Source organism: Rhinopithecus roxellana, chromosome 15, assembly GCF_007565055.1.
Source record: "Rhinopithecus roxellana isolate Shanxi Qingling chromosome 15, ASM756505v1, whole genome shotgun sequence".
NCBI lineage: Eukaryota > Metazoa > Chordata > Mammalia > Primates > Cercopithecidae > Rhinopithecus > Rhinopithecus roxellana.
The window spans coordinates 4,685,260-4,708,705 of NC_044563.1; the positions used below are offsets into that span (position 1 = coordinate 4,685,260).

Genomic DNA, 23,446 nt, shown 5'->3' on the forward strand with positions numbered 1-23,446 from the left:
GCTGGATAGACTGTTGAATTGGGACTCGGGAGAAAATAAAGCCATTTCATGTAAAAGTTGAAGTTACTTCAGTTAGTTTTTCTAGAGTGTTAACAGCTAAGCACAAGCAAGAGTAGTCAGTCCTCCACTGAACTCTCCACTTCGGAATCACCTGTCAGAGTCACTGGATGGCCAAAGGGAACTGCCCAAGGGCCACTCAGCGGTCCTAAAACACAACCACCTTTCACTTTATTTTACATTCACCCCTTGACATTTTTTCTCTAACCAGTGGCAAGAAAAGAATGAGGAGATACGGAAGAAGGGACGAGAGGCCTATTTGCCCGGTGGCTGCTGCTGGCCCACCCTTTACCGGGATTATCCACCAGTGCTGGAGGCAGGGCTACCACCCTCACTTTGCAGAGATACTGAGGACAAGTCCAGTGGTCACAGTAAGTGGCCAACTTCAGGCTTGACGGGGCACAACAGGGCTTGAGCAGGTTGCTTGAATGATTGGCTTCTTGAGGCCATTACTTTCTGAGAATTTGCAGCCTGTCTTTAGGACCAGTCTTGCATCTGGCACAGCAGTCCCCAGCCTTTTTGACACCAGGGACTGGTTTTGTGGAAGACAGTTTTTCCATGGACAAGGCTTGGGGGTGGGGATGGCTTGGGGATGAAACTGTGCCACCTCAGATCATCAGGCATTAGATTCTCATAAGGAGCACGCCCCTTAGATCCCTCACGTGCACAGTTCACAATAGGGTTCCCGCTCCTGTGAGAATCTAATGCCTCCGCTGATCTAACAGGAGGCGGAGCTCAGGCAGTAATGTTCTCTTGTCTGCTGCTCACCTCCTGCTGTGCAACGCGGTACCTAACAGGTCATGGACTGGTGCTGGTCCACAGCCTGAGGATGGGGGACCCCAATCTAGCAGACTGAGGCCAGATTGAGGCAAAAGCAGATGGATTTATGGAAAAGGACCCATGCCGGCTGCCTGTAGGAGAAGCAGTGCCTGGGTGGGTCCTTAACTGCCCCAGACCCTGTGAGCAGGTCTCACCTAGGGATGCCCCTGGCACTTTGGGAGCCCAGGGGAGAGGAGGGAATGAGAAGGTGGGCACAGGAGGAGATGACCTTCCTATTGAGCTTTGTGAGCGTTCATCTGGCCTCACAACACCGCAGAGAAGTCTCTCCCACTCTGCCTGAAAACACCAGTGTAATCTGGAGATACCAAAAAGGGTAGTTAACAGTGCAAGTTTATGCAATTCCCACAGTTATCCTGATCCTTCATGAATCAAATGAGGAACTGGTTTGTGACTCAGGAAACTGAAGTCACAGAGTTCTTATGATCTGAGAAAAATGGGTCACTGTGTTTGGTCCTTCACAGGGCACGGGGCCTGTAGGCGAGGAGCCAGGCGTCAAGGATTCAGCGAGTTGTCCAAGCCAGCGTGACTAAGGGGTTCAGCTGGGATCTCTCAGATTAACTTCCAAGAAGGAAAGTCGCTCCTTGCTCATACACTTTTTCATAACTCTCCCTGGCTGGTAAACTCGTGGCATCGAGGCCTTGGCATCTGCCCCTTGGTGACCCCCATCAGGATAGCGCCTTGGCTGTGTCTCCTCCCTGGCACCCTTTATCAGAGCAGCTGGGCCTTGGGTTGCAAGGATGGAAGCCTCTATCTCGGGCGATACCTGAACGTGTAGAGTATGTGATGCTTGCTGAGCTAGAGGCTCACGGATTGGTGTCCCTCTGCTGGTTCCAGTGAGTATGTGCCTCTGAAATTCGAGGGGACTGTGGAGCCTGCTTCCAGGCTTTGAGAGCCCAAGTCTGTTGCAAATTGAATGTATTCACAAAAAGGAACATTGAAGTCCTAGCCTCTGGTACCTGCAACTTCATTTGGAAATACGAAATAGGGTCTTTGTAGATTTTTTTAAGATGTAAATTGGGCCAGGCGCAGTGACTCACACCTGTAATTCCAGCACTTTGGGAGGCTGAGGTGGGTGGATCATGAGGTCAGGAGTTCGAGACCAGCCTGGCCAACAGAGTGAAATCCTGTCTCTATAAAAATAATAATAGAAACAAATTAGCCAGGTATGATGGCGGTGCCTATATTTCTTTTTTTCTTTTTTTTGTTTAAGTTCTAGGATACATGTGCACAACGTGCAGGTTTGTTACATACGTATACATGTGCCATGTTGGTGTGCTGCACCCATTAACTCGTCATTCACATTAGGTATATCTCCTAATGCTATCGCTCCCATTGGCGGTGCCTGTATTTCTGAGCAACGCGGGAAGCTGAGTGAGGCTAAATCACTTGAACCCGGGGGGCGGAGCTTGCAGTGAGCCGAGATTGCGTCACTGCCCTCCAGCTGGGGCAACAGAGTGAGACTTTGTCTCAAAAAAAAAAAAAAAAAGATGTAAGTTAAGGTGAGGTCATACTAGAGTAGGGTGGCCCCTTCGTCCAATATGACTCGTGTCCTTTGAAGGAGAGGGGAGCCGGCAGCACAGAGGCGAGACTGCCACGTGAAGACACGGAGCTGATGGCCCTGTGAGGAGGGAGGCCGAGCTTGGAGCTGCGCATGGACCAGCATAGAAGAGCTGAGGGTCGTCCGAGACGACCAGAAGCTGGGGAGAGCGAGTGTGGCAGACACTGCTGGCCTCTGGAACTATGAGATAAATGTTGGTGGTTCTTTTGTGAAAATGCGTTATAGCAGCCACAGAAAACTGCAAGGCTCCTCTCCCGGCCTGGGCTTTCGTTTACTGGTCTGGAGGGTAAGGGTGCCGGCTGTACTATCCAGACACTTGCGGCCTTGCACGTGGGGCATCCTCAGGGATTTGCCTTGATTGCCCCAGTCTCAGCCGCCACTGAGGGCAAGTGGCGGGAGCCCCTGAAAAGTGCTGTCGCTGCAAGGCTCCCTCCCCGAGAGGCCTCTGCCTTCTGGGAGGTGCAACTGCCCTGCAGAGGACTGAGGCAGGGTCCACCAGAGAAGGCTGGCTTGATCTTCTCCCCTGGTCTCAGCCCCTGCGGGCACTATCCGGCCTCGGAACTCGGGAGGTGGGTGTGGTCAGGCCCTTTCTCCAAGTCAGTTTGGTCCCACGTGTGCTCTGTTACAGACAGTGTTACACACAGAGGGATCTGGCCCTTCAGACCGCAGTTCTAGGCACACCTCTGGGCACTGGTGGCCCCAAGAGGAGTCATTCCTTGACCCTGTGGAACTCCCAGCTAAGCAAGACAGGCGTGTTGAAATTCCAAGATCACATGGTAATTCTGTCAGTTGCTCCTGTTGTTTATATCAGTCATACATGTTAGATCTAGAAGAGGTAGAAAACACAAGCGGCCGGGTGCAGTGGCTCACGCCTGTAATCCCAGCACTTTGGGAGGCCGAGGTGGGCGGATCACGAGGTCAGGAGATTGAGACCATTCTGGCTAACACGGTGAAACCCCATCTCTACTAAAATACAAAAAATTAGCCAGGTGTGGTAGTGGGCACCTGTAGTGCCAGCTACTCAGGAGGCTGAGGCAGGAGAATGGCGTGAACCCAGGAGGCGGAACTTCCAGTGAGCCAAGATTGCGCCACTGTACTCCAGCCTGGGCGAGAGCAAGACTCTGTCTCAAAAAAAAAAAAAAAAAAGAAAACACACACAAGGTGTAAAGTTAAGGGTCTTTGAAAACCAAATGACACAGTGCCCATATCCAACTGACTTAATAAAGGACAGTGATTGGCTCCTGGAACAAAAGGGGGATGACTTCAGGAGAGGCTTGATCCAGCAGTTTGTCTGGAGACCCGTTACCCATTATCTGCTTTCTCTCAGGGCTGGCCTTGTGCTCAGGCTCGCCTGTGAGGTTCTGGGAGCAGCTCAGTCTTCCCTTGGGGCTGCAGAGGGGCAGTGCCACCCCTGGGCTCGTGTTCCCTTGCTGGGAATCCTAAGGAAGAGGGGGAAGCATTCTCTTTTTCAGAAGGCCCAGAAAATATCTCCTCAAGACTCAGTGGCTCTATTTGATTTCTCCCGCATCCATTAACTTGCTGCTCTTCTGGTGGGCATGGATGTGCTGTTGGATTTCAGCCTATCAGGGCCTGGCCTGGAGCTGGGGATGGGGTCAGTCCCACTCAAGTCACAGATCTGGGAATGGTGGTTCTCCTGGAGTAACATCTGGGTGCTGTCAACACCAGGAGGGGGCATCCATGGTGGCAAGAAAACCCAGAACTGTCCACTGAATGGGCCAAAGGAGGGAATTAAGATCAGCCTTGGTGCCGCCACCCGTGGCCACTGTGGCACGGGGGCCTGTGCTTCCAGACCTGGGTGGTGCGTGGAATGGTGATGGTGACTATGCGGATACTCCGAGGGGATGACGGCATTCCCTGAGTGATCACTGCGCCCCAAGCTCGGTGCTCAGCACTGCTCCACACACATTGAGCCATTGAATCCTCAGCACCCTCTTGGGGCCACCAGTGCCCAGAGGTTGCCTAGAACTGCTCTGTCTGAAGGGACAGATCCCTCTGTGTGTAACACTCTGTGTGTAACAGAGCACACGTGTGACCAAACTGACTTGGAGAAAGGGCCTGACCACATCCACCTCAGTTCAGTTATTGGACAGAGGTTTACGGAGCCCCTGTTCTGTGCTGGTCGTTGGCATGGGTAGGAGATGGAGACGACTCCCCATCATGGGCTGTGTTCTTGCAGGCTTTCCCCATGTTATAGGTGTGAACACTGAGAATTCAGAGAAATGAGGCCACACAGCTGGAATGTTGCAGATCTGAGATCCAACCCCAGGGCCTTTTACTCCAAAACGTGTGCTTAATGTGTGTCTATACATGCTGGTGAGTTTTCTTTTTAAACAGCTGATCGCCCTCAGATGCCCACTGCTGGCCTGTTTGGCTGCCCTTCTCCAGGCCAGCAGCCAAGACATGGTGCTGCCCGCAGGGGCGACCAACTGGGAGCCTTGAAACAGGTGGAGCTGGCGAAGCAGGGCCCTGAGCTGTGTGCATGGGGCCTGGCTGCAGATGGCCCAGTGAAGGCTCCATGCATTTCCATTTTTGAAGCTTGAGCCCTTTCTTCTCCATGAGGCTGACCCACTAGGCCGGCTTGGTCACACACTAGCTGTGCAGTTCTAGCTTAGTTACTTTACCTCTCTGGGCTTCGGTTTACTCATCTGCAACGGGTCGGCAAACTACTACCCTCAGCCCGAATCCAGTCTGCTGCCTATTTTTGTAAATAAAGCTTTATTGGCACACAGCCATGCTCACTCATTCACAGAGCGGCTGCAGCTGCTTTTGCACAGGGCAAGAGACCCTGTGGCCCGCAAAGCCTGAAGCCCCTCTATGTGGCCCTTTCCGGAAAACCTGCCAATCCCTGACCTAGCAGATGGATGATTGTGTGCGGGAGAGCGTAGGCTCTGAGAGGGCAGGGCTGTGTCTGTGGCTCTCACCAGAGTGTCCCCTCCCTGTCACCAACCCATGGGGCCATTGCAAGACTCGGAGAGAAACTGTGTTCAGTGTTGAGCACAAGGCACACAGTGCGTGCTTAGTAACCTCCAGCTTTGGTTCCTCCCGTGATTAAACAAAGGCGAGGAGGACTGCCCTGACAGGCTCAGAGGGCCCGGGGTCTGGAATAGGAGCTGATCCTCGGGTTAGACCACTCGGCTCTTAAAGTGGCTGCCGGTTGAGAGGCTTGTCTCAGCTGCTGCTAGGTGCAAATTAAAAGGATTAATGGACACCGCCGTCTTTGAAAGGCTCAAGGCCCACCGAAGCCCCTTTAGCAGAGGGCTCTGCATTCTCTCTTCCCCAGTCCTCCTTGTGTGCCCCCGTGAGTGGCGGTGACAATGCTCCCGGATGTGGGCCCCAAGGCCAGCGGCCCCGGAGCTGCCCGCCCACCCGTCCGCCGGCTATTGTCTGCTCCGGCCTGGTGGTGTGGCGCTGGGCTTGTGGGGCCCCAGCGGGCAGGGGACTGTGGGAACGGATTAGAGGTCCTGGGCTTGCTTTCCTCGTCTTGCATAAACTCTTGATCAAAGACATTCCTGGGATGACAGAGCCCTGTGAGCTGCGAGGCTGGCCCAGCGTGCGGGACGCACACCCCATGCTGCAGCCCCTGCACAGGCCTGCCCTTGCTGGCCCTCGCTGGCCCTGGCTGCAGTGCTGACTCTGGGGCCTAGCCTTATGGGGGGACTGGTGATGGAGCGGGTGCCAGGAGGCAACACAGCCTTCCCCACCAGATTCAGAGGCCAGACCCTCGATGCTGGGCAGAGTGAGGCTGTGACTCTGCTTCCTGGGGTGCTTCAAGGAGGTCACCCTGCATGCAGGGTGGCTGGAGGGAGTGCCAGCTGCATGCCACTGCCACTGGGCCTGGCTTCTCTGGACTCCCACGGGCACTGCCCCATCCCCTGCAACAGCCCTGCCCACTGTTATCCCACAGGCACCGTCCGAAGTCCGCATGCCCGCTCTGCCCAGCCTCCTTCCTCTGTCCCCTCGGGGACTTTCACTCCTCATGACAATTCTAGGTGTTGTCTGGGCCCCCGGGGAACCCCCGGCCCTTCCAGCCATGGAGTCAGCTCCTGGCACGCGGATCAGGTTGGACCCATGGATCTACAACTCAGCCCAGCAGCTTGGGGCTGCCCTGTGGGAGCCGACACGACCTCCCTTCCATTTGGCCCCCTTCCTAGGACCCACTGTTTGCCAGGGTGGGGAGAAGGGAGGCAGAGAGGAATCAGGGAGATTTCCATCCTGGAGGGACTCAGCCGGAGCAGGAAGGTGCCCAGGTATGACAATCCCAGACTCCCAGAGCCACCTGCCTGGTGTGGGGTGGGGAAGCCTCCAGAGAGCCCGTCCTCACAGTGAGTGCAGAGGTGAAGGTTCCTGTGGACCCAGGCGGTGGGCCAAGCATGGAACAGGAAGCTTGATGCAGTCTGGTGTGTCAGGAGCTCCTGGGCAAAGATATCGAGCTTACTGGGGCTCAAGGCTGGGTAGAGATGGGGCTGAGTCCCAAGGACCTTGGACGGAGCTGACGGGAGATAGGAAGGCCGGGGGTTGGGGGCAGAAGATGAAGAATGGATGAGGACTGTGCCTGCAGGGACATGGGCCAGGAGGCAGGGCAGGGCCCCTTGTGAGCGGGTAGGGGTGGTGGGGCACCTGAGAACAGGCTTCTGAGAAGGGGCTGCAGGGAGAGCTGACTGTGGAAGCCTTCGTCTCTGAAGTTCCTCAAAGGTCAGTTTTTTACCGTCACCCTCTGGGCAGCGCAGATACTCCAACAAGGGACGAGGTCTTCACTGCATCCCAGGAGGGGTCACAGGCCCCAAAGTGATGTCAGTGGAGTTTGAGAGTTGGGAACAAGGGCCCAGAGTAGCCAGACCATGACTTTGATATGGCTTGGCTGTGTCCCCACCCAAATCTCATCTCGAATCGTAGCTCCCATAATTCCCACGTGTGTGGGAGGGACCCAGGGGGAGATAATTGAATCATGGGAGCGGTTCCCCCCATACTGTTCCCATGGCAGTGAATAAGTCTCATGAGCTCTGATGGTTTTATAGCGGTTTCCCCTTTCATTTGGCTCTCATTCTCTCTTGCCTGCCTCCATGTAAGATGTGCCTTTTGCTTTCTGCCATGATTGTGAGGCCTCTCCAGCTACGTAGAACTGTGAGCCTATTAAACCTCTTTTTCTTTATAAATTACTCAGTCTTGGGTATGTCTTTGTTAGCAGCGTGAAAACGGACTAATACAGCCTTGGAGCTCGTGGCATGACCACGATGTATAGACCCACCCTTCCCTGGGGGGATGTACAGACCCCCCCCATCATGGCACAGCCAGGGGTGGGGGGACCGGGGGAAGTACAGACCCCCCCATCGTGGCACAGCCAGGGGTGGGGGGACCGGGGGAAGTACAGACCCTCCCATCGTGGCACAGCCAGGGGTGGGGGGACCGGGAGATGTACAGACCCCCCCCATCGTGGCACAGCCAGGGGTGGGGGGACCGGGGGATGTACAGACCCCCCCCATCGTGGCACAGCCAGGGGTGGGGGGACCGGGGGATGTACAGACCCCCCCATCGTGGCACAGCCAGGGGTGGGGGGACCGGGGGATGTACAGACACCCCCATCGTGGCACAGCCAGGGGTGGGGGGTGTACAGATCCCACTATCAAGGGATGCCACAGATGCCGAGACAGAGAGACTGGGCTGTGGGGGAGCTCACAACCACTTCACTCTGGGCCCGAGTCCTCTCTACACACTTGTCTGTGAACACAGCTGACCCACTCAGGGCCCCTGCCCTACCCTGCCAGCCTGCCTGAGCCCCACGCTCGGCAAAGTGGCTCTCCAGCTTCTTGCCCACATCCTTGCTCAAACCTAACAGGATCCGATGGCTACCTTGCCTGCTCCGTGAAGCAACCAAAGGTGCCCTGTGCGGTGGTTGGAACTCTCTTCACAGGCCCTCTGCTACACCCATGTGCTCTCGGGGGATGAATATAAACCCAGCTGCAGGCTGGGGGCGGGGACATGGCTTCCCTAGGACCCCAGCCCTGACACAGGACCTGGCCCTTGCCCAGAACTGAACAGCCACAATAGTGCAGACCTGGTCCCTGCCTTCAGAGTAATTTGCCCAAAGAGCAGGGAGCTGCACCTTGTAAGCCACCTGAGTGGCCACCAGTGTCACTTCTGGCTCCGACTATCCCTTGAGCTCTTGCTGAGGTGACCTGTCAGGGGCACCCTGCAGGCTCCCCGACCCACTCAATATGGGACTTCCTTGGGGAAGGCTCCCGGAGCCCCCACCCTCAGGGGAGAGGCTGGTGGAGACCTATAGGGGCCAAGTGTTTCCCTCCACACCCCACCTTCCTCCCAGGGCAGGCGCCTGTGGAGCCAACACACCAACCACCCTGGCTCCACTTTCCGCCCTGGAAGGAGTGCTCTACAAGGCAGGAAGGGTAGACAGCAGGTGCTTCATAAAGGCCAGAGATTCGACCTGCAGCTGACAAGTAGTAACCATCAGTGGCGTGGGACCTGAGCTTCCACTTGGCTTGGGGTAAGGACAGACCAACCTCACAGATGGGTCCGGGAGCAGTGACCAAGGTCCGCGGACACCTTCCCAGGGCACTCCCACTACCCACCTCCACCCCGGGGTTTGAAGTTAGGTTCGGTCACATGCACCTGAAATCCAGAAGTGGACGTCACAGACATCCTATAAGGCAGCCTCCAGGTCTCCACAATCCCAGTGAAAGGCCACCCTGGATCACAGCCCTGACACGGTGCTTTGCTCTCGTGGAGCCTGGCGTTGCCAAAGGATCATGATTCATCCAGAGCAAACAGCAGTTTGTGCCAGAAGAGGGTTAACAAATGCCGGCTTTATTTATTTTCCTATCTGCAAATAACCTGAGAAGACAAACTGGTGGGGCAAGCAAGGGATGGAAGATGTTCCCAATCAATGGGCACCACTCACGTCACCCAGGCTGGAGCTGTTGTCTCGCGTGGTTGGAGGTGGGCTCACCCAGCCAGGCTGTCTGCAAACTATTCTTTGGAGCCTCCCTGGGACAGGAGTCCCCCTCCCACCTCACACACCTGTGCTCAGGACTTCTTCCCAGTTGGGAAGGGTGTGCCTGCTCCTGGCTGGATTCTGTCCCCACCCCCGGGGATGTGGCAGTGTCAGGAGACATTCTTGGTTGTCACAGCGGGTGGCGTGACTGTCATCCTGTGGGTGGAGGTCAGGATGCTGCTGAACTTCCCGCAGTGCACAGGACAGGCTGTGGCCTCCCACATCTGCCGAGCCTGCCACCCTGCCCTGGTTCTGGGGCACCGGGACACGCGCCCCTGGCTCACAGTCAGTCCAGGAAGCAAACAGGCAGGCACCATGCTGGGGTTTTACCAGTTTTATTTCTAGACTTTCACGTTTGTCTTTTTGTCTTCTGCTGGAAACATGCCGGTTACATGTTGGTGCTGGGAAGCGCCGCGGTGCAACCAGAAACACACGGACCCAGCCGCCTGCCGCCCAGACCCTCAGACTTGCGCGTCACAGGACAGACTCCACTGTGCCCCGTGCACTTGCCACCAGCCTTTGGCCTCTCGATACACACAACATCCAGGACTTGTGCCCTTGCCCCATCACGACAGACAAAGCGTCCCTCAAGGCCCCCGCGTGGTTCAGACAGACGCCGCAGCCAGGGTGGTTGAGGTAAGCGTGAGCCGTGTTCTGGAGGGGTGGGGTGGGACGGGCCTGTGCCCGCGATGGCCTCTGAGCACAGGATGACCCTGCCAGGGCAAGGCCCCAGCCACGCGGGCCCGCAGCGGGGTGCAAATTCTTTTGGTTCGGCAGCTTGCTAGGTGACCCGGGCACATAGCACTGTGAGCTGGCTTCATTGAGATTTGGAGTCTCTTTAAATTAGCATTATGCTGTAATTAACAAAACAATAACAAACAAAACACTAGTACATGACAGATTAAACATACCCAAAACTTGAACAAATTCCAGAAGCTATTCCAATCATCCCGAATGAGAGTCCTACGGGCACAGTGCCGTGGTGGCATGTAAGACACACTTGTTATAATAATAATAATAATAATTATGCAACTTCCATAGCTACACGCAAAGAATGACACAGCTGTAAAAACTACTATGATGATACGCCCCCGATCAGATGAAGAGCCCAGCATCACAGGCGCAGGGAAGAGAAGATGGACACAGCCTGGTCTCCAGGGACACCGGCACGGTTCTCACGCACGCGGCCTCGGGGCCGGCCCCCACCAGCCTGTGTGGGATCGCGCCCGCGTGTCTGCCCGCCGAAGCAGACAGAACCTGCCCGCTGGGTCCACCATGGCTAAGTGAAGCATGAGGTATTGTGAAACAGGAACCTTTTTGGAATAGAGCAGTAATCACATTAAGTCAAAATTGATCACATAAAAAAAAAAAAAAACTACAAAAAAGGCATCTGTAATACAATGTTCTAAGAGAAAATTAAAACTAGTACATGGCAGTATATGACATTGTAAAACAAAAAACTGATCCTCCAATAGCAGCAAACAATGTGAAAGAGATACAGAGAAGCGATGTGAATATTTCCAAACCGTGCCTGGAAGTCAACGGTAGCAGCGCAATAGGAAAACGGAGCTGCGGCCTGTCCCCGGTGTGGGCACCGCCCCGTCCCCTCGGGAGCCTCCTCCTCACACCTCCTCCTGCCTGTCCTCCCTCACACATCAGCCTCCACACTCTTGCCACCTCCCTTCAACACTTCCTAAATAAAAATTACAAGAATTACAGAGCCAAGATGTGCAAATTGTCTATTTTGTCACTAAGTTTTTTAAAGGAAGGGGCAGGGGATAAGAATATATCGGAACCAAACTTATGTCGAGTACCCTAATTTTCCTTGTGACACCCATGCCTTTCCAATCAGATGACTTTGGGAAACGCCAAACAGGCTGAATCAATGTCTTTGTGTGTGTTTTTTTCCTCCCGATTGTTTTTTCTCACCTGTAAAAGGTTCAATCTTTAAAAATAAACTGTATTAAACCTGCAACATCAAAGACAGAAGGTCTGTGTATGTATGTCTGTGTGTTTAAATCAAGGGGAGATTGCATTTATAAATCATACTGGCCTTATGAACATCCTCTGCAATAAATATACTTTTTAGCCTTAACTATAAATTATATATTTTAGTGTTTAAAAACCTTCCGGTGTGAAACATCTAAGATAACCCTTAAACCACCTGTTCTCTAGGTAAACCTCTGAGATCCCTACTTTCAAACACCAGTTGGCACCAAAGGATTCCTAAACTTCAACTTCTTTAAAGAAAAGGAAAGGAACTTATCATCCTGGCAATGTGAGAATGCAAACCTTTTTCTTCTTAACTGGCACGCAGCTTCCCAAACACCCCACCTCCACTGCCACCACAGTGGCCCGCACTTGCCTCGAAGTCCTGCTTACACACAAGTACATGGATATTCCCAAACCATTCCATTAGAAAACTGCCCTCCCTCCACACACAACAAAAACAGCGCTATTTCCTACACCTATTGGACTGAAAGTGCTTGGAAATGGAATGGTTTTAGAATATTGAGAACACAAACCAAGCAGCTGTGGGTTGAACCTGGACGTGAGCTGGCTGTGGGGCCGTTGGGTAGAAAACCAGCATCTCATAAACAGGTCACTACAAAAATAGGAAGAGTATAAAAATAGAATATATTATGTCACTATTTCGTCTTCTCTTTATAGTAGCGTATCGTAGGAGTGGGACAGGTGGCCTTTCCCGACCCTGCTACGCTGGCTGGTGCCCGAGAAACCTCCACTGGGATGGTGGTCACAGGTGCAAAGGACATGCACACGGGCACGCTACGCTACTGTAACCAAGAGGTGACTTCAGCCATGGATAAGGTGAAGAGGTTACACATCTACCTACGGAATATAATAACATACAATGACTTATAAAGTGACTACATGCATATGAGCAAGCAAAGTACAGAGATGCCTAGAACCAAACTACAGCTGCGCTTTTCAGGAAAAGCACAAGAATACGTTTTTCTACCTAAAACCCTCTTCTACTTTAAAAATGGTTTGCTGAACTTTTCTATGTTTTTAAAATGTTTTTACGCTTTCTTTTTTAACACGTAAAGGATTGAACCTAATCCTCTCCCGAGACTCCTGCTTTGTGTTAATGCCTATTCTTACAACAGAGAAACAAGTACATTAATATAAAAACGAGTTGATTATTGGGGTATAAAATCCTCTATTGTCTGTAGCACAACCCTCCTCCCCCACTGCTCAGGGTTATGCAAATACTATTTTTTTTCTCTCTCTTTTAAAGACAGTTTTTGGGTAATCTTTTTCTTTTGCTTAAGTCAGAGATGGAAGGGAGAAAGAGCAAAGGAAAAAATAACCAACAACAAGGAGAATGAAGCTTTCCCTTCTGGTATCGAAATGCTCCGGAGAGGAGGGACTGTCAGGGGAGCACCTGGGGCCGGTTCCGCCCTCGCTGTGGGTGGCGGTGGCGCCTGCCTGCCTGGCGCCCTCAGATGTCCACGTCCCGCACGTCGGTGGGTGTGCAAGCCAGGTCCACCTCCTCCTCCTCCTCTTCCTCCTCCTCGGCGGCCTTGGGGTCCATGTTCTGCTGGGCCTGGCGCAGGCTTGACTCCAGCAGGGCTTCGATCTGCTCCTGGCAGGCCCGGAGGCAGTCCTGAGAGAGACGGGGTGGGGAGAGGTGGGAAGAGGGGGTCCTTAGAAGGGGCCTGCAGCGAGGGCCCCCTCCCAGGTGCCACGACCTGGAAGGCCTCTATAAGAGCAAGACTAAGTAAAAAACTGTCCCTTGACCCATGCTGCCTCCTCTGAACCTGAGTGAGATGTGGGAGCTGCCATCACCTGTCAGTGAGACACTCAGGACCCAATGCTTCCACCTCCCACCTGGCCTCCGGAGCCACAAGACACCAGATGCTTGCCCGCCCACCCTGCACCCGCTCTGCCCATCCCCATGCTCAACAGCGCCTTGACCTTCTGTTCCCACTGGCCCTGCCAGCTCCCTGGGGAATTCAGTGCCATCTGATCTGGACAGACAGGCCCTTTGAGTCCTGCCTTTTCAGACAACCTCTCCGTGTGGCAGCCCTCTAGGTGAACCTGGCCTTCCATGATCAACGGCTGTCAAAGTCTTAGGCCATGCATGACTGAGGATGAATGCTGGGTGGCCAGGGGGACCTGGACCCTTGATCCCTCCCCTCCATCCTCTCCCACTCAGGCCTGTGCCCCGGGGCCACCCATCAGCCTGGCACAGCATGCATCCACCCGCTGCGGCCACAGAGGTGCTCGCCCTCGGGTGGAGTGCAACAGAAGCTCCTGGAAGTCCTGCACCTCCGCCCTCCGGGGCTCCAGACTCCCTTGGCGGCGGCCGCACCACACTGTCAGTGGGAAAGAGCAGCCATGGAATCCGGAACCCCGCGCCCAGCCGGGGGCCTCTCCTAGGCTCCAGCACGGGCAAGTCCCAGGCAGCCCGAAGCGGCTGCCTCCTGCCCGGGGGCTTCTGGATAGAGAACTACCTCCATGTGTTGGGGCTGTGTGTGTCCCAACTGCCAGGAAGCCACAGTAGGGCTTCAAGCCAAGTCTCCAGGCAGCCCAGGAAACAGACTTTCCACAAGGAGCAGGGCTGGGCCACAGCCCCAACAGGTGCCACTGAACTTCCAACCAGATGGGGATGGACAAAGGCATGGCATGACAGGTGATGACCTAGGCCAGAAGGACTTTTAGGTGGACCCCGGGGGTCGTGACATTTTAGTGTCCTGTGCCTTTATAGGGAGGGCTTTCCTCTCCCGCCTTTTAGATAAATTCTCATCATGGCAAATGAAGCCGGCTGGGCTGGCAGCACAAACAGTCCCAATGTACAGATGGGGAAACTGAGGCCAGAGACCTGGAATGAGATCCAAGACTCCTGACGTTCAACCTAAAACACCAGCCACCCTCAGTTCCCAGCTCCAGGGGCCTGGCAGCTCCACCCACGGACTCTTCACCTGCCGCCCGCCCCCCTCACCATGACCCGCTCCAGGGTCACGCATGCAGCTGGACTCCATTTCCCTCATTCCTCTGGCCCCACAGTTGCCTGCAAGGCTACCCCAGTGGACAGAGCTGTTCTCCCACAGCCAGAAGCTCCAAGGAGGCAGCGCGCTCCTCCACAAAAAGTCACTGGTGTGTGGCACTGTGCACCCGGTTCACACAGATGGGCATTCCACCCACCAAAGAAAATTCTAGGACGCGCCCTAGAAAGTGCAAGGGCCTCTGCTGTGAACGGCTTTTCTGAGTCTGGGCTCAGCTAATCAGGCAGAGTGGACTCCGCCTCAGGTAACTTCACCCTGTGTGTCAGCTGTGAGGCGTGTGCCTCCGATCTAGTTAAGATGGTTTCTACTCAAATAAGGGCCAGTGCCCAACTTCCCACAGCTGCCTGAACACAGCAACATCCCAGGGCAGATACCCATGGTGGAGAAGCGGTTTTCACTCAGGACGTGGAGTTCGAAATGAAAAGTGCAGATGCGAGTTTCATTTTGACGGAGGGGCTTTCCCTTTGCTGGGCTTCTGGAGGCCTCCATGGCGTTCCTGAGCCATTTTCCTGAGAGAACTGTGGGCTGCTGGCCTCCACCCTACAGCGGGTGAGGACACCTTACCACCCCCACAGGATAACATGGGGCAGGGTGCAAGGGAGGCCACGGCCGAGAACACAGAAGGGAGGGGAGGGCGCCCCTGCCACCTCCAGTATCCCATGGCAAAAATGCTTCTTCCTCTTCCGAGACACACATGGGCTGGGCAGCCGCTAGCTGCCTAGAGGCACCGCGAGGCAGGGGACAGGCAGGTGAACCCTAGATAGCATCTGCTGAGACCCGTGCAGAGCCCCCGGAAGGCTCGAGGGCAGACCACCAAGAGGCGGCCCAGGCCAGAGCCAAAACGGGCCTCGCAGGCCCACCCGGCTCCAAGCTGGGGTCAGGCGGTCACTGCTTCACACACCGCAGGGCCGGCGGCTGACCCGGCCACCTCTCTGGTCTAATTTGGTAAATGCCAAAACCCCTTTTGATTGTCATTTTAATTCTTTCTTTAAGAAAAGAATCGGGAGTAAAACAATGGCATTTTTAAGAAGAAAGACGCAGGCATCCCAGGGTTTCACGGCAGCAGCCTCTCAAAGAGGCCGTGAACAAGGCTGTCTCTATCCGCCCGTTGTCCGGTGTCTCGGACCTCACAGGAGCCCTTTTCAAGCATCTATTTATTGGCCACGCACATTGTGGCCCAAACAAAGCTCGCCTGGGCCTAACCCCACACACTATCACCACACGGACCATTGGCTGGGGCCGCCTGGGGCCGTCATCCTGGACGCTTCGCCCAGAAACACTCTACAGCTCCTGGAAGCCCCAGGGGACGTGAGAAGCCTGTGAGGACCTCCCGACCGGTCAGTGAGTTCTAGGAGCAGTGGAAGAAGCTGGTGCCCTGTCAGTCTGTGGCTTGGGGTCCGAGGGGCCCAGCCCCAGCCCCAACCTTGTCACCCTTGCACCAGCCCTGGCATTTCCGTGGCACTAGGTGTCTCCTGCCTGGGAGCCCCGGTGAGGCTCCCTGGGACATCACCCTCACTCACCGGGTCACACTTGATCACTCTGGAGAGGAAGCGTGTGAGGCGGTAGTAGGACAGGAAGTTGTTGGGGCTCCCCAAGTTCAGGCCTTGCACTGCGGCCACTACGCTCCCCGCTGCCACCATGGAGGGTGGATTGGAAATGAACTTCACATCTGCAGCAGGAGAGAGGGAAGGGGGCTGTGAGCAGGGGACCCGTGATCTGGGCATCCCCACGTGCTGGCTCTGAGCAAGCGGCCTGGCCTGGAGGGTACCACTCTCCAGGCCCTCTGTGGCTGCACATCCAGGCCCTCCCCAGCCTCCAGCCATCCCTGGGTACTAGGAGAGCAGGAGCCCGGCCCAGGGACCCTCCAGGAATGTCAGTCCCACTGTTGACTCAAACATAACCAAGCAAAGAGAAAGCCACGGGAAGACAGGACAGGTGACAGGGACATCACTACCCTCTCATCCTTTTAGCATCTTGAGCCTTGTGAATGTTATCACTTATTCACAAAAACAAAGTTAGATGACACAAATATGAGAACATAGACATGTCGCCTCTATGACCCTAAACCTTAACCCCAAGTACCTGCCACCCCCCAGCAGCAGGGATTGGAGACAAGTCATATTCTGAAGGGATGGTGCACAGGGCCAGGCCATGGGGGGCTGCAGGGCACTGATGAAGCCATTCCGTGTCCATCGAGGGGCAAGCCTTGCCGGCAGCCTTCAGGGTGGCCGTGATGGTGTGGCTCCGGCTCAGGCCCTGGTGCCAGGAGAGCCCGGCTTGGCTCACTCGGGAAGGAAGAGCTGCTCCAGCAACCCATGGCCCTTACCATGGGACCACGACTATCATAGTGACCTTCAGAGCATGGACCAAGTACACCCCAACTCCACCTGGGCCCTCTACTCACAACTCTATTTCTGGCTGACGACAAAAACACTTTTCTGGGCCACTTGATGTAGCCCAGCAATTCCAGCGACTTCCCAAGTAAGGGAAGAGGTGTGGGGTTCCTAGGGAACCCCTTGGGACACCCTTGGAGGACTGGGCCAGGAGCCGGGTCCCAGGAGGGAGCAGCTTTCCCAAGAAGGCACCAATCCCCCTACTCGGGGCTTCCTGGGGACTGTCCCGCACATCTGGGCCTACTTCCAAGGGGCACACCAATCTAGGGCAGCCCATCAGCCTTTGTGGTCTGCAAAAACCTCCCTCTGGTCACTGTCAGATACTGGGACTCATCTGCCTGCCAGGCTGCAGTAGTGGGCATCTCAGGGCCTCCGTGACTGACCTAGACAAACAGCAGACCAGCTCTTATAGATAGCCTCGCCACCAATCATGTCCCGGTTTGTGGCGGGGAACGCCGGCCTCCCCTCCTCAGGGCAGTCATGCACCTACCGTGGACAGGTGGGCCAGCGTGGGATGTGCCTCTCGGCCTGGCCCCCACCCCAGCTCCACTGGGGGTAGCCCTTTGTCACACCCACGAGGAATTCTGCATAGGAACCAGGGGCCCTGGGCTGGGAGCTGGACGTCAGCAGGGATGAGTGTGGCATCTTTGTCGGCCCCATCGCCTCATCTCGCGCCACTGAGCGCCCGGGAGCAAGGGGGGTCGGGGGAGCTGAATGGGAGCCGACCCAGGCACAAAGGGAGAGGGGCCCCCACGGGCCGCCAGGGGTGCGGCGGCCCATCCGAGACTTCATCCCGAGAGAATAAACAACTTCGGCCTTGTTAGAGAGGGGCGCCGGCAAGGGGCTGGGAAGAAAGGCAGCCACCCTGAAGGGGAGACAAAGCCGGCTGCTGGGCGCCGTAACAACTTAAAAAAAGAAATCCTTAACGAGCCGAGCCACCTCTTTTCCCCTTTAAATGGGAGCAGTTCCACCCAGTCTGAGAGCCATGAATGAAAACCTTTTCACGGAGGCAAATCAGAACCGCACACAGAAACCGCTTCTGCAGGGAGGCGACAGGTTCTAGCTGGCCCCGTACCTTGTGCCCCCCGTCTCCAGGGGCACACGCAGAGCGGAGTCACTGGGGCCACGTTGTTTCAGAAGCTCATTCCCCCACCCGAATGTGTGGCGCTGCCTGTGTTTCGATTGGGAGCCACCCAGAATTAGACACCAAAGCTCCAGGATTTGACCCTATCTGCTGCCCGGTTGTAAAGGGAAGTGACAGCTGTCCTGGAAGCTCCTAGGTAGTGGATGTTCCTCACCTGGCCTCCCACTGAGCCAAGGGCACACCTGCCCTGAAACCCCCATGCGTGAGTGTATGCGACATGTGCATACCTGCTGGGGACGTGGGGCCAGGGATGCCTGGCGCAGGGAGAACCCCCAGCGTCCCCTTTAAATATAACCCTTGCCACATGGACGGCAGAAACACCTTCCCAGACTCTTTTCCATGCCTCCACCTCCTTCAGCCCGTCTCTAACTCTAAGCAGCCCTAAGTCACTCTCATCTCCACAGATGTCCAGCAGGACCAAGGCACCGGCTGCTCAGTTACATTCCATGGGGTGGCCGTGGGTCAGGACCTGGAGCACTTTGCAGGGGTGGGTCCCCTGGCCTCCTGCCCCTCCCTCGGGGCCCACCCTGGAGTGGACTCCACAGCCACTGAGAGTAAGTGCACAGCTGGGTCCCTGAGTGTCCCTCCTCCACCCACCGCTGGGGGCACCTTAGCAGACAAAGGGTGTGCAGTAGCGGGGAGGGTGAGACTGCACCTGCCCACTGCCTCCCACCAGCACTCAGGGGTCCTAGGAGGGGAGCTCCTCCGCAGGAGCCACCCTGTAGGGAGGCTGTGCAAGAACCACGCCCCGCGTTCTCTCCAGGAAACTTTGCATTTCTCTGAAGCCACTTTCAGCTCCATAAAAGGCTGTCTGGAGTCTCCAGAGGCCTCTCTCCTCTGAGGAGCACCAGCCAGAGAATGCCTCCCTGTCTGCCGCATGCCCCCACCCCCCCACCGTCAGACCCATCCAGGCTGGACGACATCCTTGGCATCTTCATCTGCCCACCTTGGGGCCTAGCTTGGAAACATGTTGGGGATGGGTTCCTGCCCTAAGCAGGTGGAGGAGGTGGGGGAGGCCTCATGCCTAAACCAGAAACCATTCTGGAATACCAGATACTGGTGTCAGAAGGGAGCACTGAAGTAGGCTTGGGGGGCTCCGCCCTCTGAGGAGGGGAGAAGATGCTACTGCCTCCTTGATGCCCCCTGGGCCTTGCGGCCTAGGTCACCCAGAGTGAGCCCCCAAACAGATGTGATGACTGAGGCTTGAGCAAAGGTGGGCCACAGCAGAGCTGGGTGGGATGGGGGCATGCCCCCCCCATCAGGGTAACCAGGCCTCCTGGGCCAGGAAAGGAGGCGCTCACAGGGGGGTCAGAGGCAGGGCTGGGGACAGCAAGAGGCAGCACCCTGTGTATGTGCGTGTCTGTCCCCACTGGGTTCTGGGGCCAGGGCCATGTCAGGGAGGGGCCTCTGGGGCCATGCCAGGGGAAGTGAGGACTGGGTGCTTCTGCTGCCCACGGTGGCGGCCCAAGCTGAGACTGCTCTGAAGCACTCCCCAGGGCTCAGCGGAGCCCAGCTGGCTGGCAGCACCCCTGGCAGGGCCTCAGGCAGCAGAGCTCCTCTGCTGGACACCCCTGCACTCGGCTGCCCAGAGCACGTGGTGCAGGCGGGCCAACAGCTCTCCCTGCCCCTGGAGGCGTCTCTGGCAAGTGGCCCAGCCTGGGAGAGGCCAGGAGGGGGCCCTGCAGCTCAGGCTCCTTAAGGACACAAGAAGGGCTGGAGGTGGGTGGGGAAAGGAGGCGGCCCTGCGGCCAAGGTAAACCCCTTTGAGCATGGAGTGGCCACAGGCTGCCTGGCCTGGAGGATGAGTCCACAGCAGCTGGACACAGGCAGGCCGAGCTGTCCACACCGATGCCCCAGGTACTGCATGGTGGCCGTGAGGGAGCAAATCCCCTTCCATCCAGCACAACAAATAATCCAGCCTCTGCTCACCAGAGCTGGAAGAGCGCTTCCCAGCGCAGGAGGGAGCCTAGGAACATCTTCCCAGACAGCACCCAGGTGGAGAGCAAGAAGCCGGCCAGGGCCACCTAAGGAGCTGGCTCTCAAGCGGAGGCTGGGGGCTGCTGGGCCCACCCTACCTGTGGCACAGAGGGCAACGAAGGTCTGCGCGTGTTTGCGGATGATCTGTTTGTTCTCCTCCGCCTCTGGCATTTTGGAAAGGAAGTGTTCAATGAAATCATGCGGGGTCATGGCGGCCAGGTTCCACTTGAGCTTGTTCACCAGGAGCAGCTCCATTTGCTGCGAACACAGGGTGAGCAGCCATCAGGGGAGGTGCGGGCCGGCCCAAGGGCGCGGGGAAGCCGGCATAGCATGGGGGCCCGGGCCATGCAGCACCTCCGGCTCAGAGCACTGGCCCCTGCGTCTCGTGCGGTCCTGGAGGTGGGAGGGGAGGCCTGGCGAATGATGGGGGTGGTGTCGGGGCGCTGGGGCAACACGCGATCCCAGATCAAAACAGAAAAGGTACCCGCTGCGTGAAAAGATTCTGCAAGTGGAAACAAAAAGACCTCCCACCACCTGGAACGGGAGGGCGCAGTGCCGAGCGCCGCGCTCCTCGTGCAGCCGCTGGAGGGCGCGCGCCGCCCACTTTTCGGCCACACTGCGGGGCGCGAACGCGGTGGGAGTCGCAGGCAAGCGACTTGGGGGCGGCGGGACGGGGGCGGCTAGGATCCCGCCCGCTCCCGGGACAGGGACGCCCGGCGGCGGGGCCGCCCTTCCTCGGAGCAGATATGTCAGAGGCGGGCCGGCCGCCACTGCCTGCACCTTCCCCGGCCCCGTGGTCCTGCGTGCAACTCTCGGGGGGGGGCAGGGGGCGGCGGGGTCCCGCGGTTACCAGCAGCTCCTCGGGCTGGATGGAGTTGTCGGTGTAGATGCACAGCTTCTCGGCTGTCAGGGGGATGGTCTCCTTCATCTTAGAGGCCACGAACATGCAGGTGGCCCCCAGCAGCTGCAGGCGGCTCTTTTTCACCGGCTCCAGCGACAGGAAGCGGTCCAGGTAGTTCATGGCCAGCGGGAAGACCTCCTCCTCGCACTTCTGCTCCTCGCAGACCTGCGGAGGCACGGGGCCCGTGACCGCCAGGTCGCGCCGCCCTCCCCCGCCCCCGCACCCCCCCCATCGCGCTGGGCAGGACCGCCAGTTCTGAAGGGCGCCGAGGGGTCGGGGCGGGGGCGGAAGGACCTTCCTGTGATGCGCCCCCTCCCCCGCGCGTCCCCAGTACCCACCCTCCCCGAAACTGAAAGGGAAAGTCCCCGCGAGGCTGGCACGGTGGGGGCGGGAGCGGGCACAGCTGGGCGGCGTGCGCGGCGGCGCGGGCTGCCGGTCCTGGGGACCCCGGCCCGCCCTGGAGCTCCGTGGTCCCTCTGACTGGGGGTCGACACCCACTGGGGTGCGGGGCCGCGCAACGGGCCGCGGGGTTGGGCGCCGCGCCTGCGAGACACAAAGGTGGCGTCCCAGGCCGCCGCGCCGCATTTCCCCAGACGTCATCTTTTCAAAAAATATTTAAAAATATTTAAAAAATAACTAAGTGCATAAAAAAACCCTGAAAATGACCCTCGGGCGACCCTTTACCCAGGCCGAGGGTCGGGAGTTCGTTACAGGCTCCGGGGGGAGCCCCAGGAATTCAAACTCCGGGGCCCCCCTTCCCCCTGGGCGCGGGCGGCGTTTCCCTCTCGCAAGGGCACCACGCCGCACTTTCAAAAATTATTTAAAAATACTTGCGGGCCCCTCAGGCGCCCACCGAAGGTCTGAAAATGTGCTCCTAGGCCTCCGGCTCGCTCAGAGAAGGTCCCCCAAGCCGAGATCCCTGAAGACGGGGATCAAGCCCTGGCGTCTTGGGGGCCACGCGACCTTGCAGCCCGGCGTGCTCTCCGGCCCAGGCTGCCCATTCGGGGCGCCCCGGGACTCGCTGCTTGAACAAAGGGCCCCCCTTCCCGAGCGGGGTCCCCCCAAAACTCCCCATGCCGCGTCCCTGCGCCCCTCCCGCGGGCTCCCGGCGGCCGCGCGGCCCCTAGCTGCGGCCCCAGCGCCCGGCGGCCGCTCCCCGCCCCCACCCTGCCCCCAATTATTAATAAACACTTTTGCTTTGCAATAAAAGAGCAAAGATGGCGCATAATACTGGCACGAGCGGCCCTTGCATACGTGTCCATGGATATTAATTTAAAAATCAAATCTATGCCCCCTCCCCCCGGAGTTGGCGGCTCTCGGCCGCAGCGGCCGCGAGAGGAGGCGCAGCCGGGCTGGGGCGCAGGCGGGGGGCACAAAGCGCACTCAGCCTGCCAGCCCGCACCCTCGGGCCCATTGGGGTGCCCCTGACACTGGCTTCTCCCGACGGCACCCCTCCCCAACCCCCTTCTCCCTTCCCACGAAACGCAACTTATAGCACCCCCACCCCCACCCCTTCCTGCTTCAGAAAATACCCACAATTTTTATTTTGAAAATACGGATCCCTAGCAACACCACGGCAAACTTCAAAGTTCTAGCGGGAGAGAAGGGAGGGGGGTGAGGAGCAAAGAAACGTGGGTCTGGGCAACAAGTTGCAGGGAAGTCTTACGAGAGCCGCCCAAAGCCCCGCACCTCCAGCATCCAGGTGGCGACGATCTTCCGCATGGACGGCAGGACCTCCTTCTGCACACATTTGAAGTAGGACACCGAGGGCGCGCAGGTCTCCTCCGCCTTCAGCATGGCCCGCAGCACCCGGTCATTGAGGAGGTTGGCATCGGGGTACGCGCGGCGGATGGTTTCCACTTCGCAGCACAGGAGCTGGTGTTCCATGGCTGGGGCTCTGCCTGGGCAGCTGGGGAGGGCTGTGGGTCCGGGCTGGGTCCGCGCTCAGCTCTCGCTTCTGCTGCCCCGCGCTCCCTCGCGCTATTCTGCCCCTCGCCGGAGCGTGCGGACTCTGCTGCTCGCTGCTACTGCGCCGACAGCCCTCTGGAGGCTCCAGGACTTTGCAACTTCAACAAAACTCCCCTGTAGTCCGTGTGACGTTACTGTTGTTAAGCAGAGATCAAAGCCGGGCAGAGAATGGGAGCGGGAGGGGGGCGGGGGCGGGCGCAGGGGGAGGGGACGCGGGCGCCAAACGCCGGGAGCAGCGAGGGGCAGAGCCCAAAAGCCATCCCCGAGGCGCCGCGCCTGCCCTGCGGCGTAGTTGCCCCCCGTAGTCCGGTTTTCATAGAAATGCAAATCGCCCCGCTGCAGCCTTTCTCCCTGCCAGGGAAGAGGGGTGCAGGGGGCCCCGTCTGCCTCGAGTGGGTTCCCCGGGATTTAGGGGGTGAGGTGGAGGTGGCTCTGCAGTAGGGGACAACTAGGAAGGCCGGCAGGCCACATGCAGCTTGGGGAGACCACGAGAAGGGGGGACTCTAGGGCGCGGCGACACCCCATATCCAAGCCGGCAGAATGGGCGCATT

General features: G+C 57.5%; 2 protein-coding genes and 1 pseudogene across 3 annotated transcripts in view; 2 read left to right on the forward strand and 1 right to left on the reverse strand.

The window, feature by feature from the left end:
* The window catches only part of LTO1 (LTO1 maturation factor of ABCE1), a 24,269-nt gene extending 13,391 nt beyond the window's left edge, over positions 1 to 10,878 (forward strand). The window contains exons 4-5 of the transcript XR_004053506.1: positions 8,796 to 10,118; positions 10,524 to 10,878. The gene's annotated coding sequence lies outside the window, so the exon portion shown is untranslated. The remainder of the gene's footprint in view (positions 1 to 8,795; positions 10,119 to 10,523) is intronic.
* On the forward strand, positions 3,524 to 7,419 carry LOC115893497 (annotated as a pseudogene). Its single transcript, XR_004053504.1, has one exon. The product of XR_004053504.1 is annotated as an uncharacterized LOC115893497 (transcript).
* On the reverse strand, positions 9,802 to 23,041 carry CCND1 (cyclin D1). Its single transcript, XM_030917401.1, has 5 exons — positions 22,617 to 23,041; positions 20,877 to 21,092; positions 20,125 to 20,284; positions 16,033 to 16,181; positions 9,802 to 13,110 (listed from the first exon to the last, which is right to left on the reverse strand). The coding sequence occupies exons 1-5, from the start codon at positions 22,812 to 22,814 to the stop codon at positions 12,946 to 12,948; spliced, it is 888 nt and encodes a 295-aa protein (XP_030773261.1). The 5' UTR covers positions 22,815 to 23,041; the 3' UTR covers positions 9,802 to 12,945.
* Positions 23,042 to 23,446: the final 405 nt, after the last annotated feature.

What these genes read in the sequence shown, in the direction of transcription:
- CCND1 (XM_030917401.1), bottom strand. Translation starts at nt 22,814, where the DNA reads ATGGAACACCAGCTCCTGTGCTGCGAAGTGGAAACCATCCGCCGCGCG. An exon ending in TCGCCACCTGGATGCTGGAG is followed by an intron (nt 21,093 to 22,616) that starts GTGCGGGGCTTT and finishes GTGCCTCCGCAG; the next exon opens with GTCTGCGAGGAGCAGAAGTG. An exon ending in CGTTGCCCTCTGTGCCACAG is followed by an intron (nt 16,182 to 20,124) that starts GTAGGGTGGGCC and finishes CTCCTGCTGCAG; the next exon opens with ATGTGAAGTTCATTTCCAAT.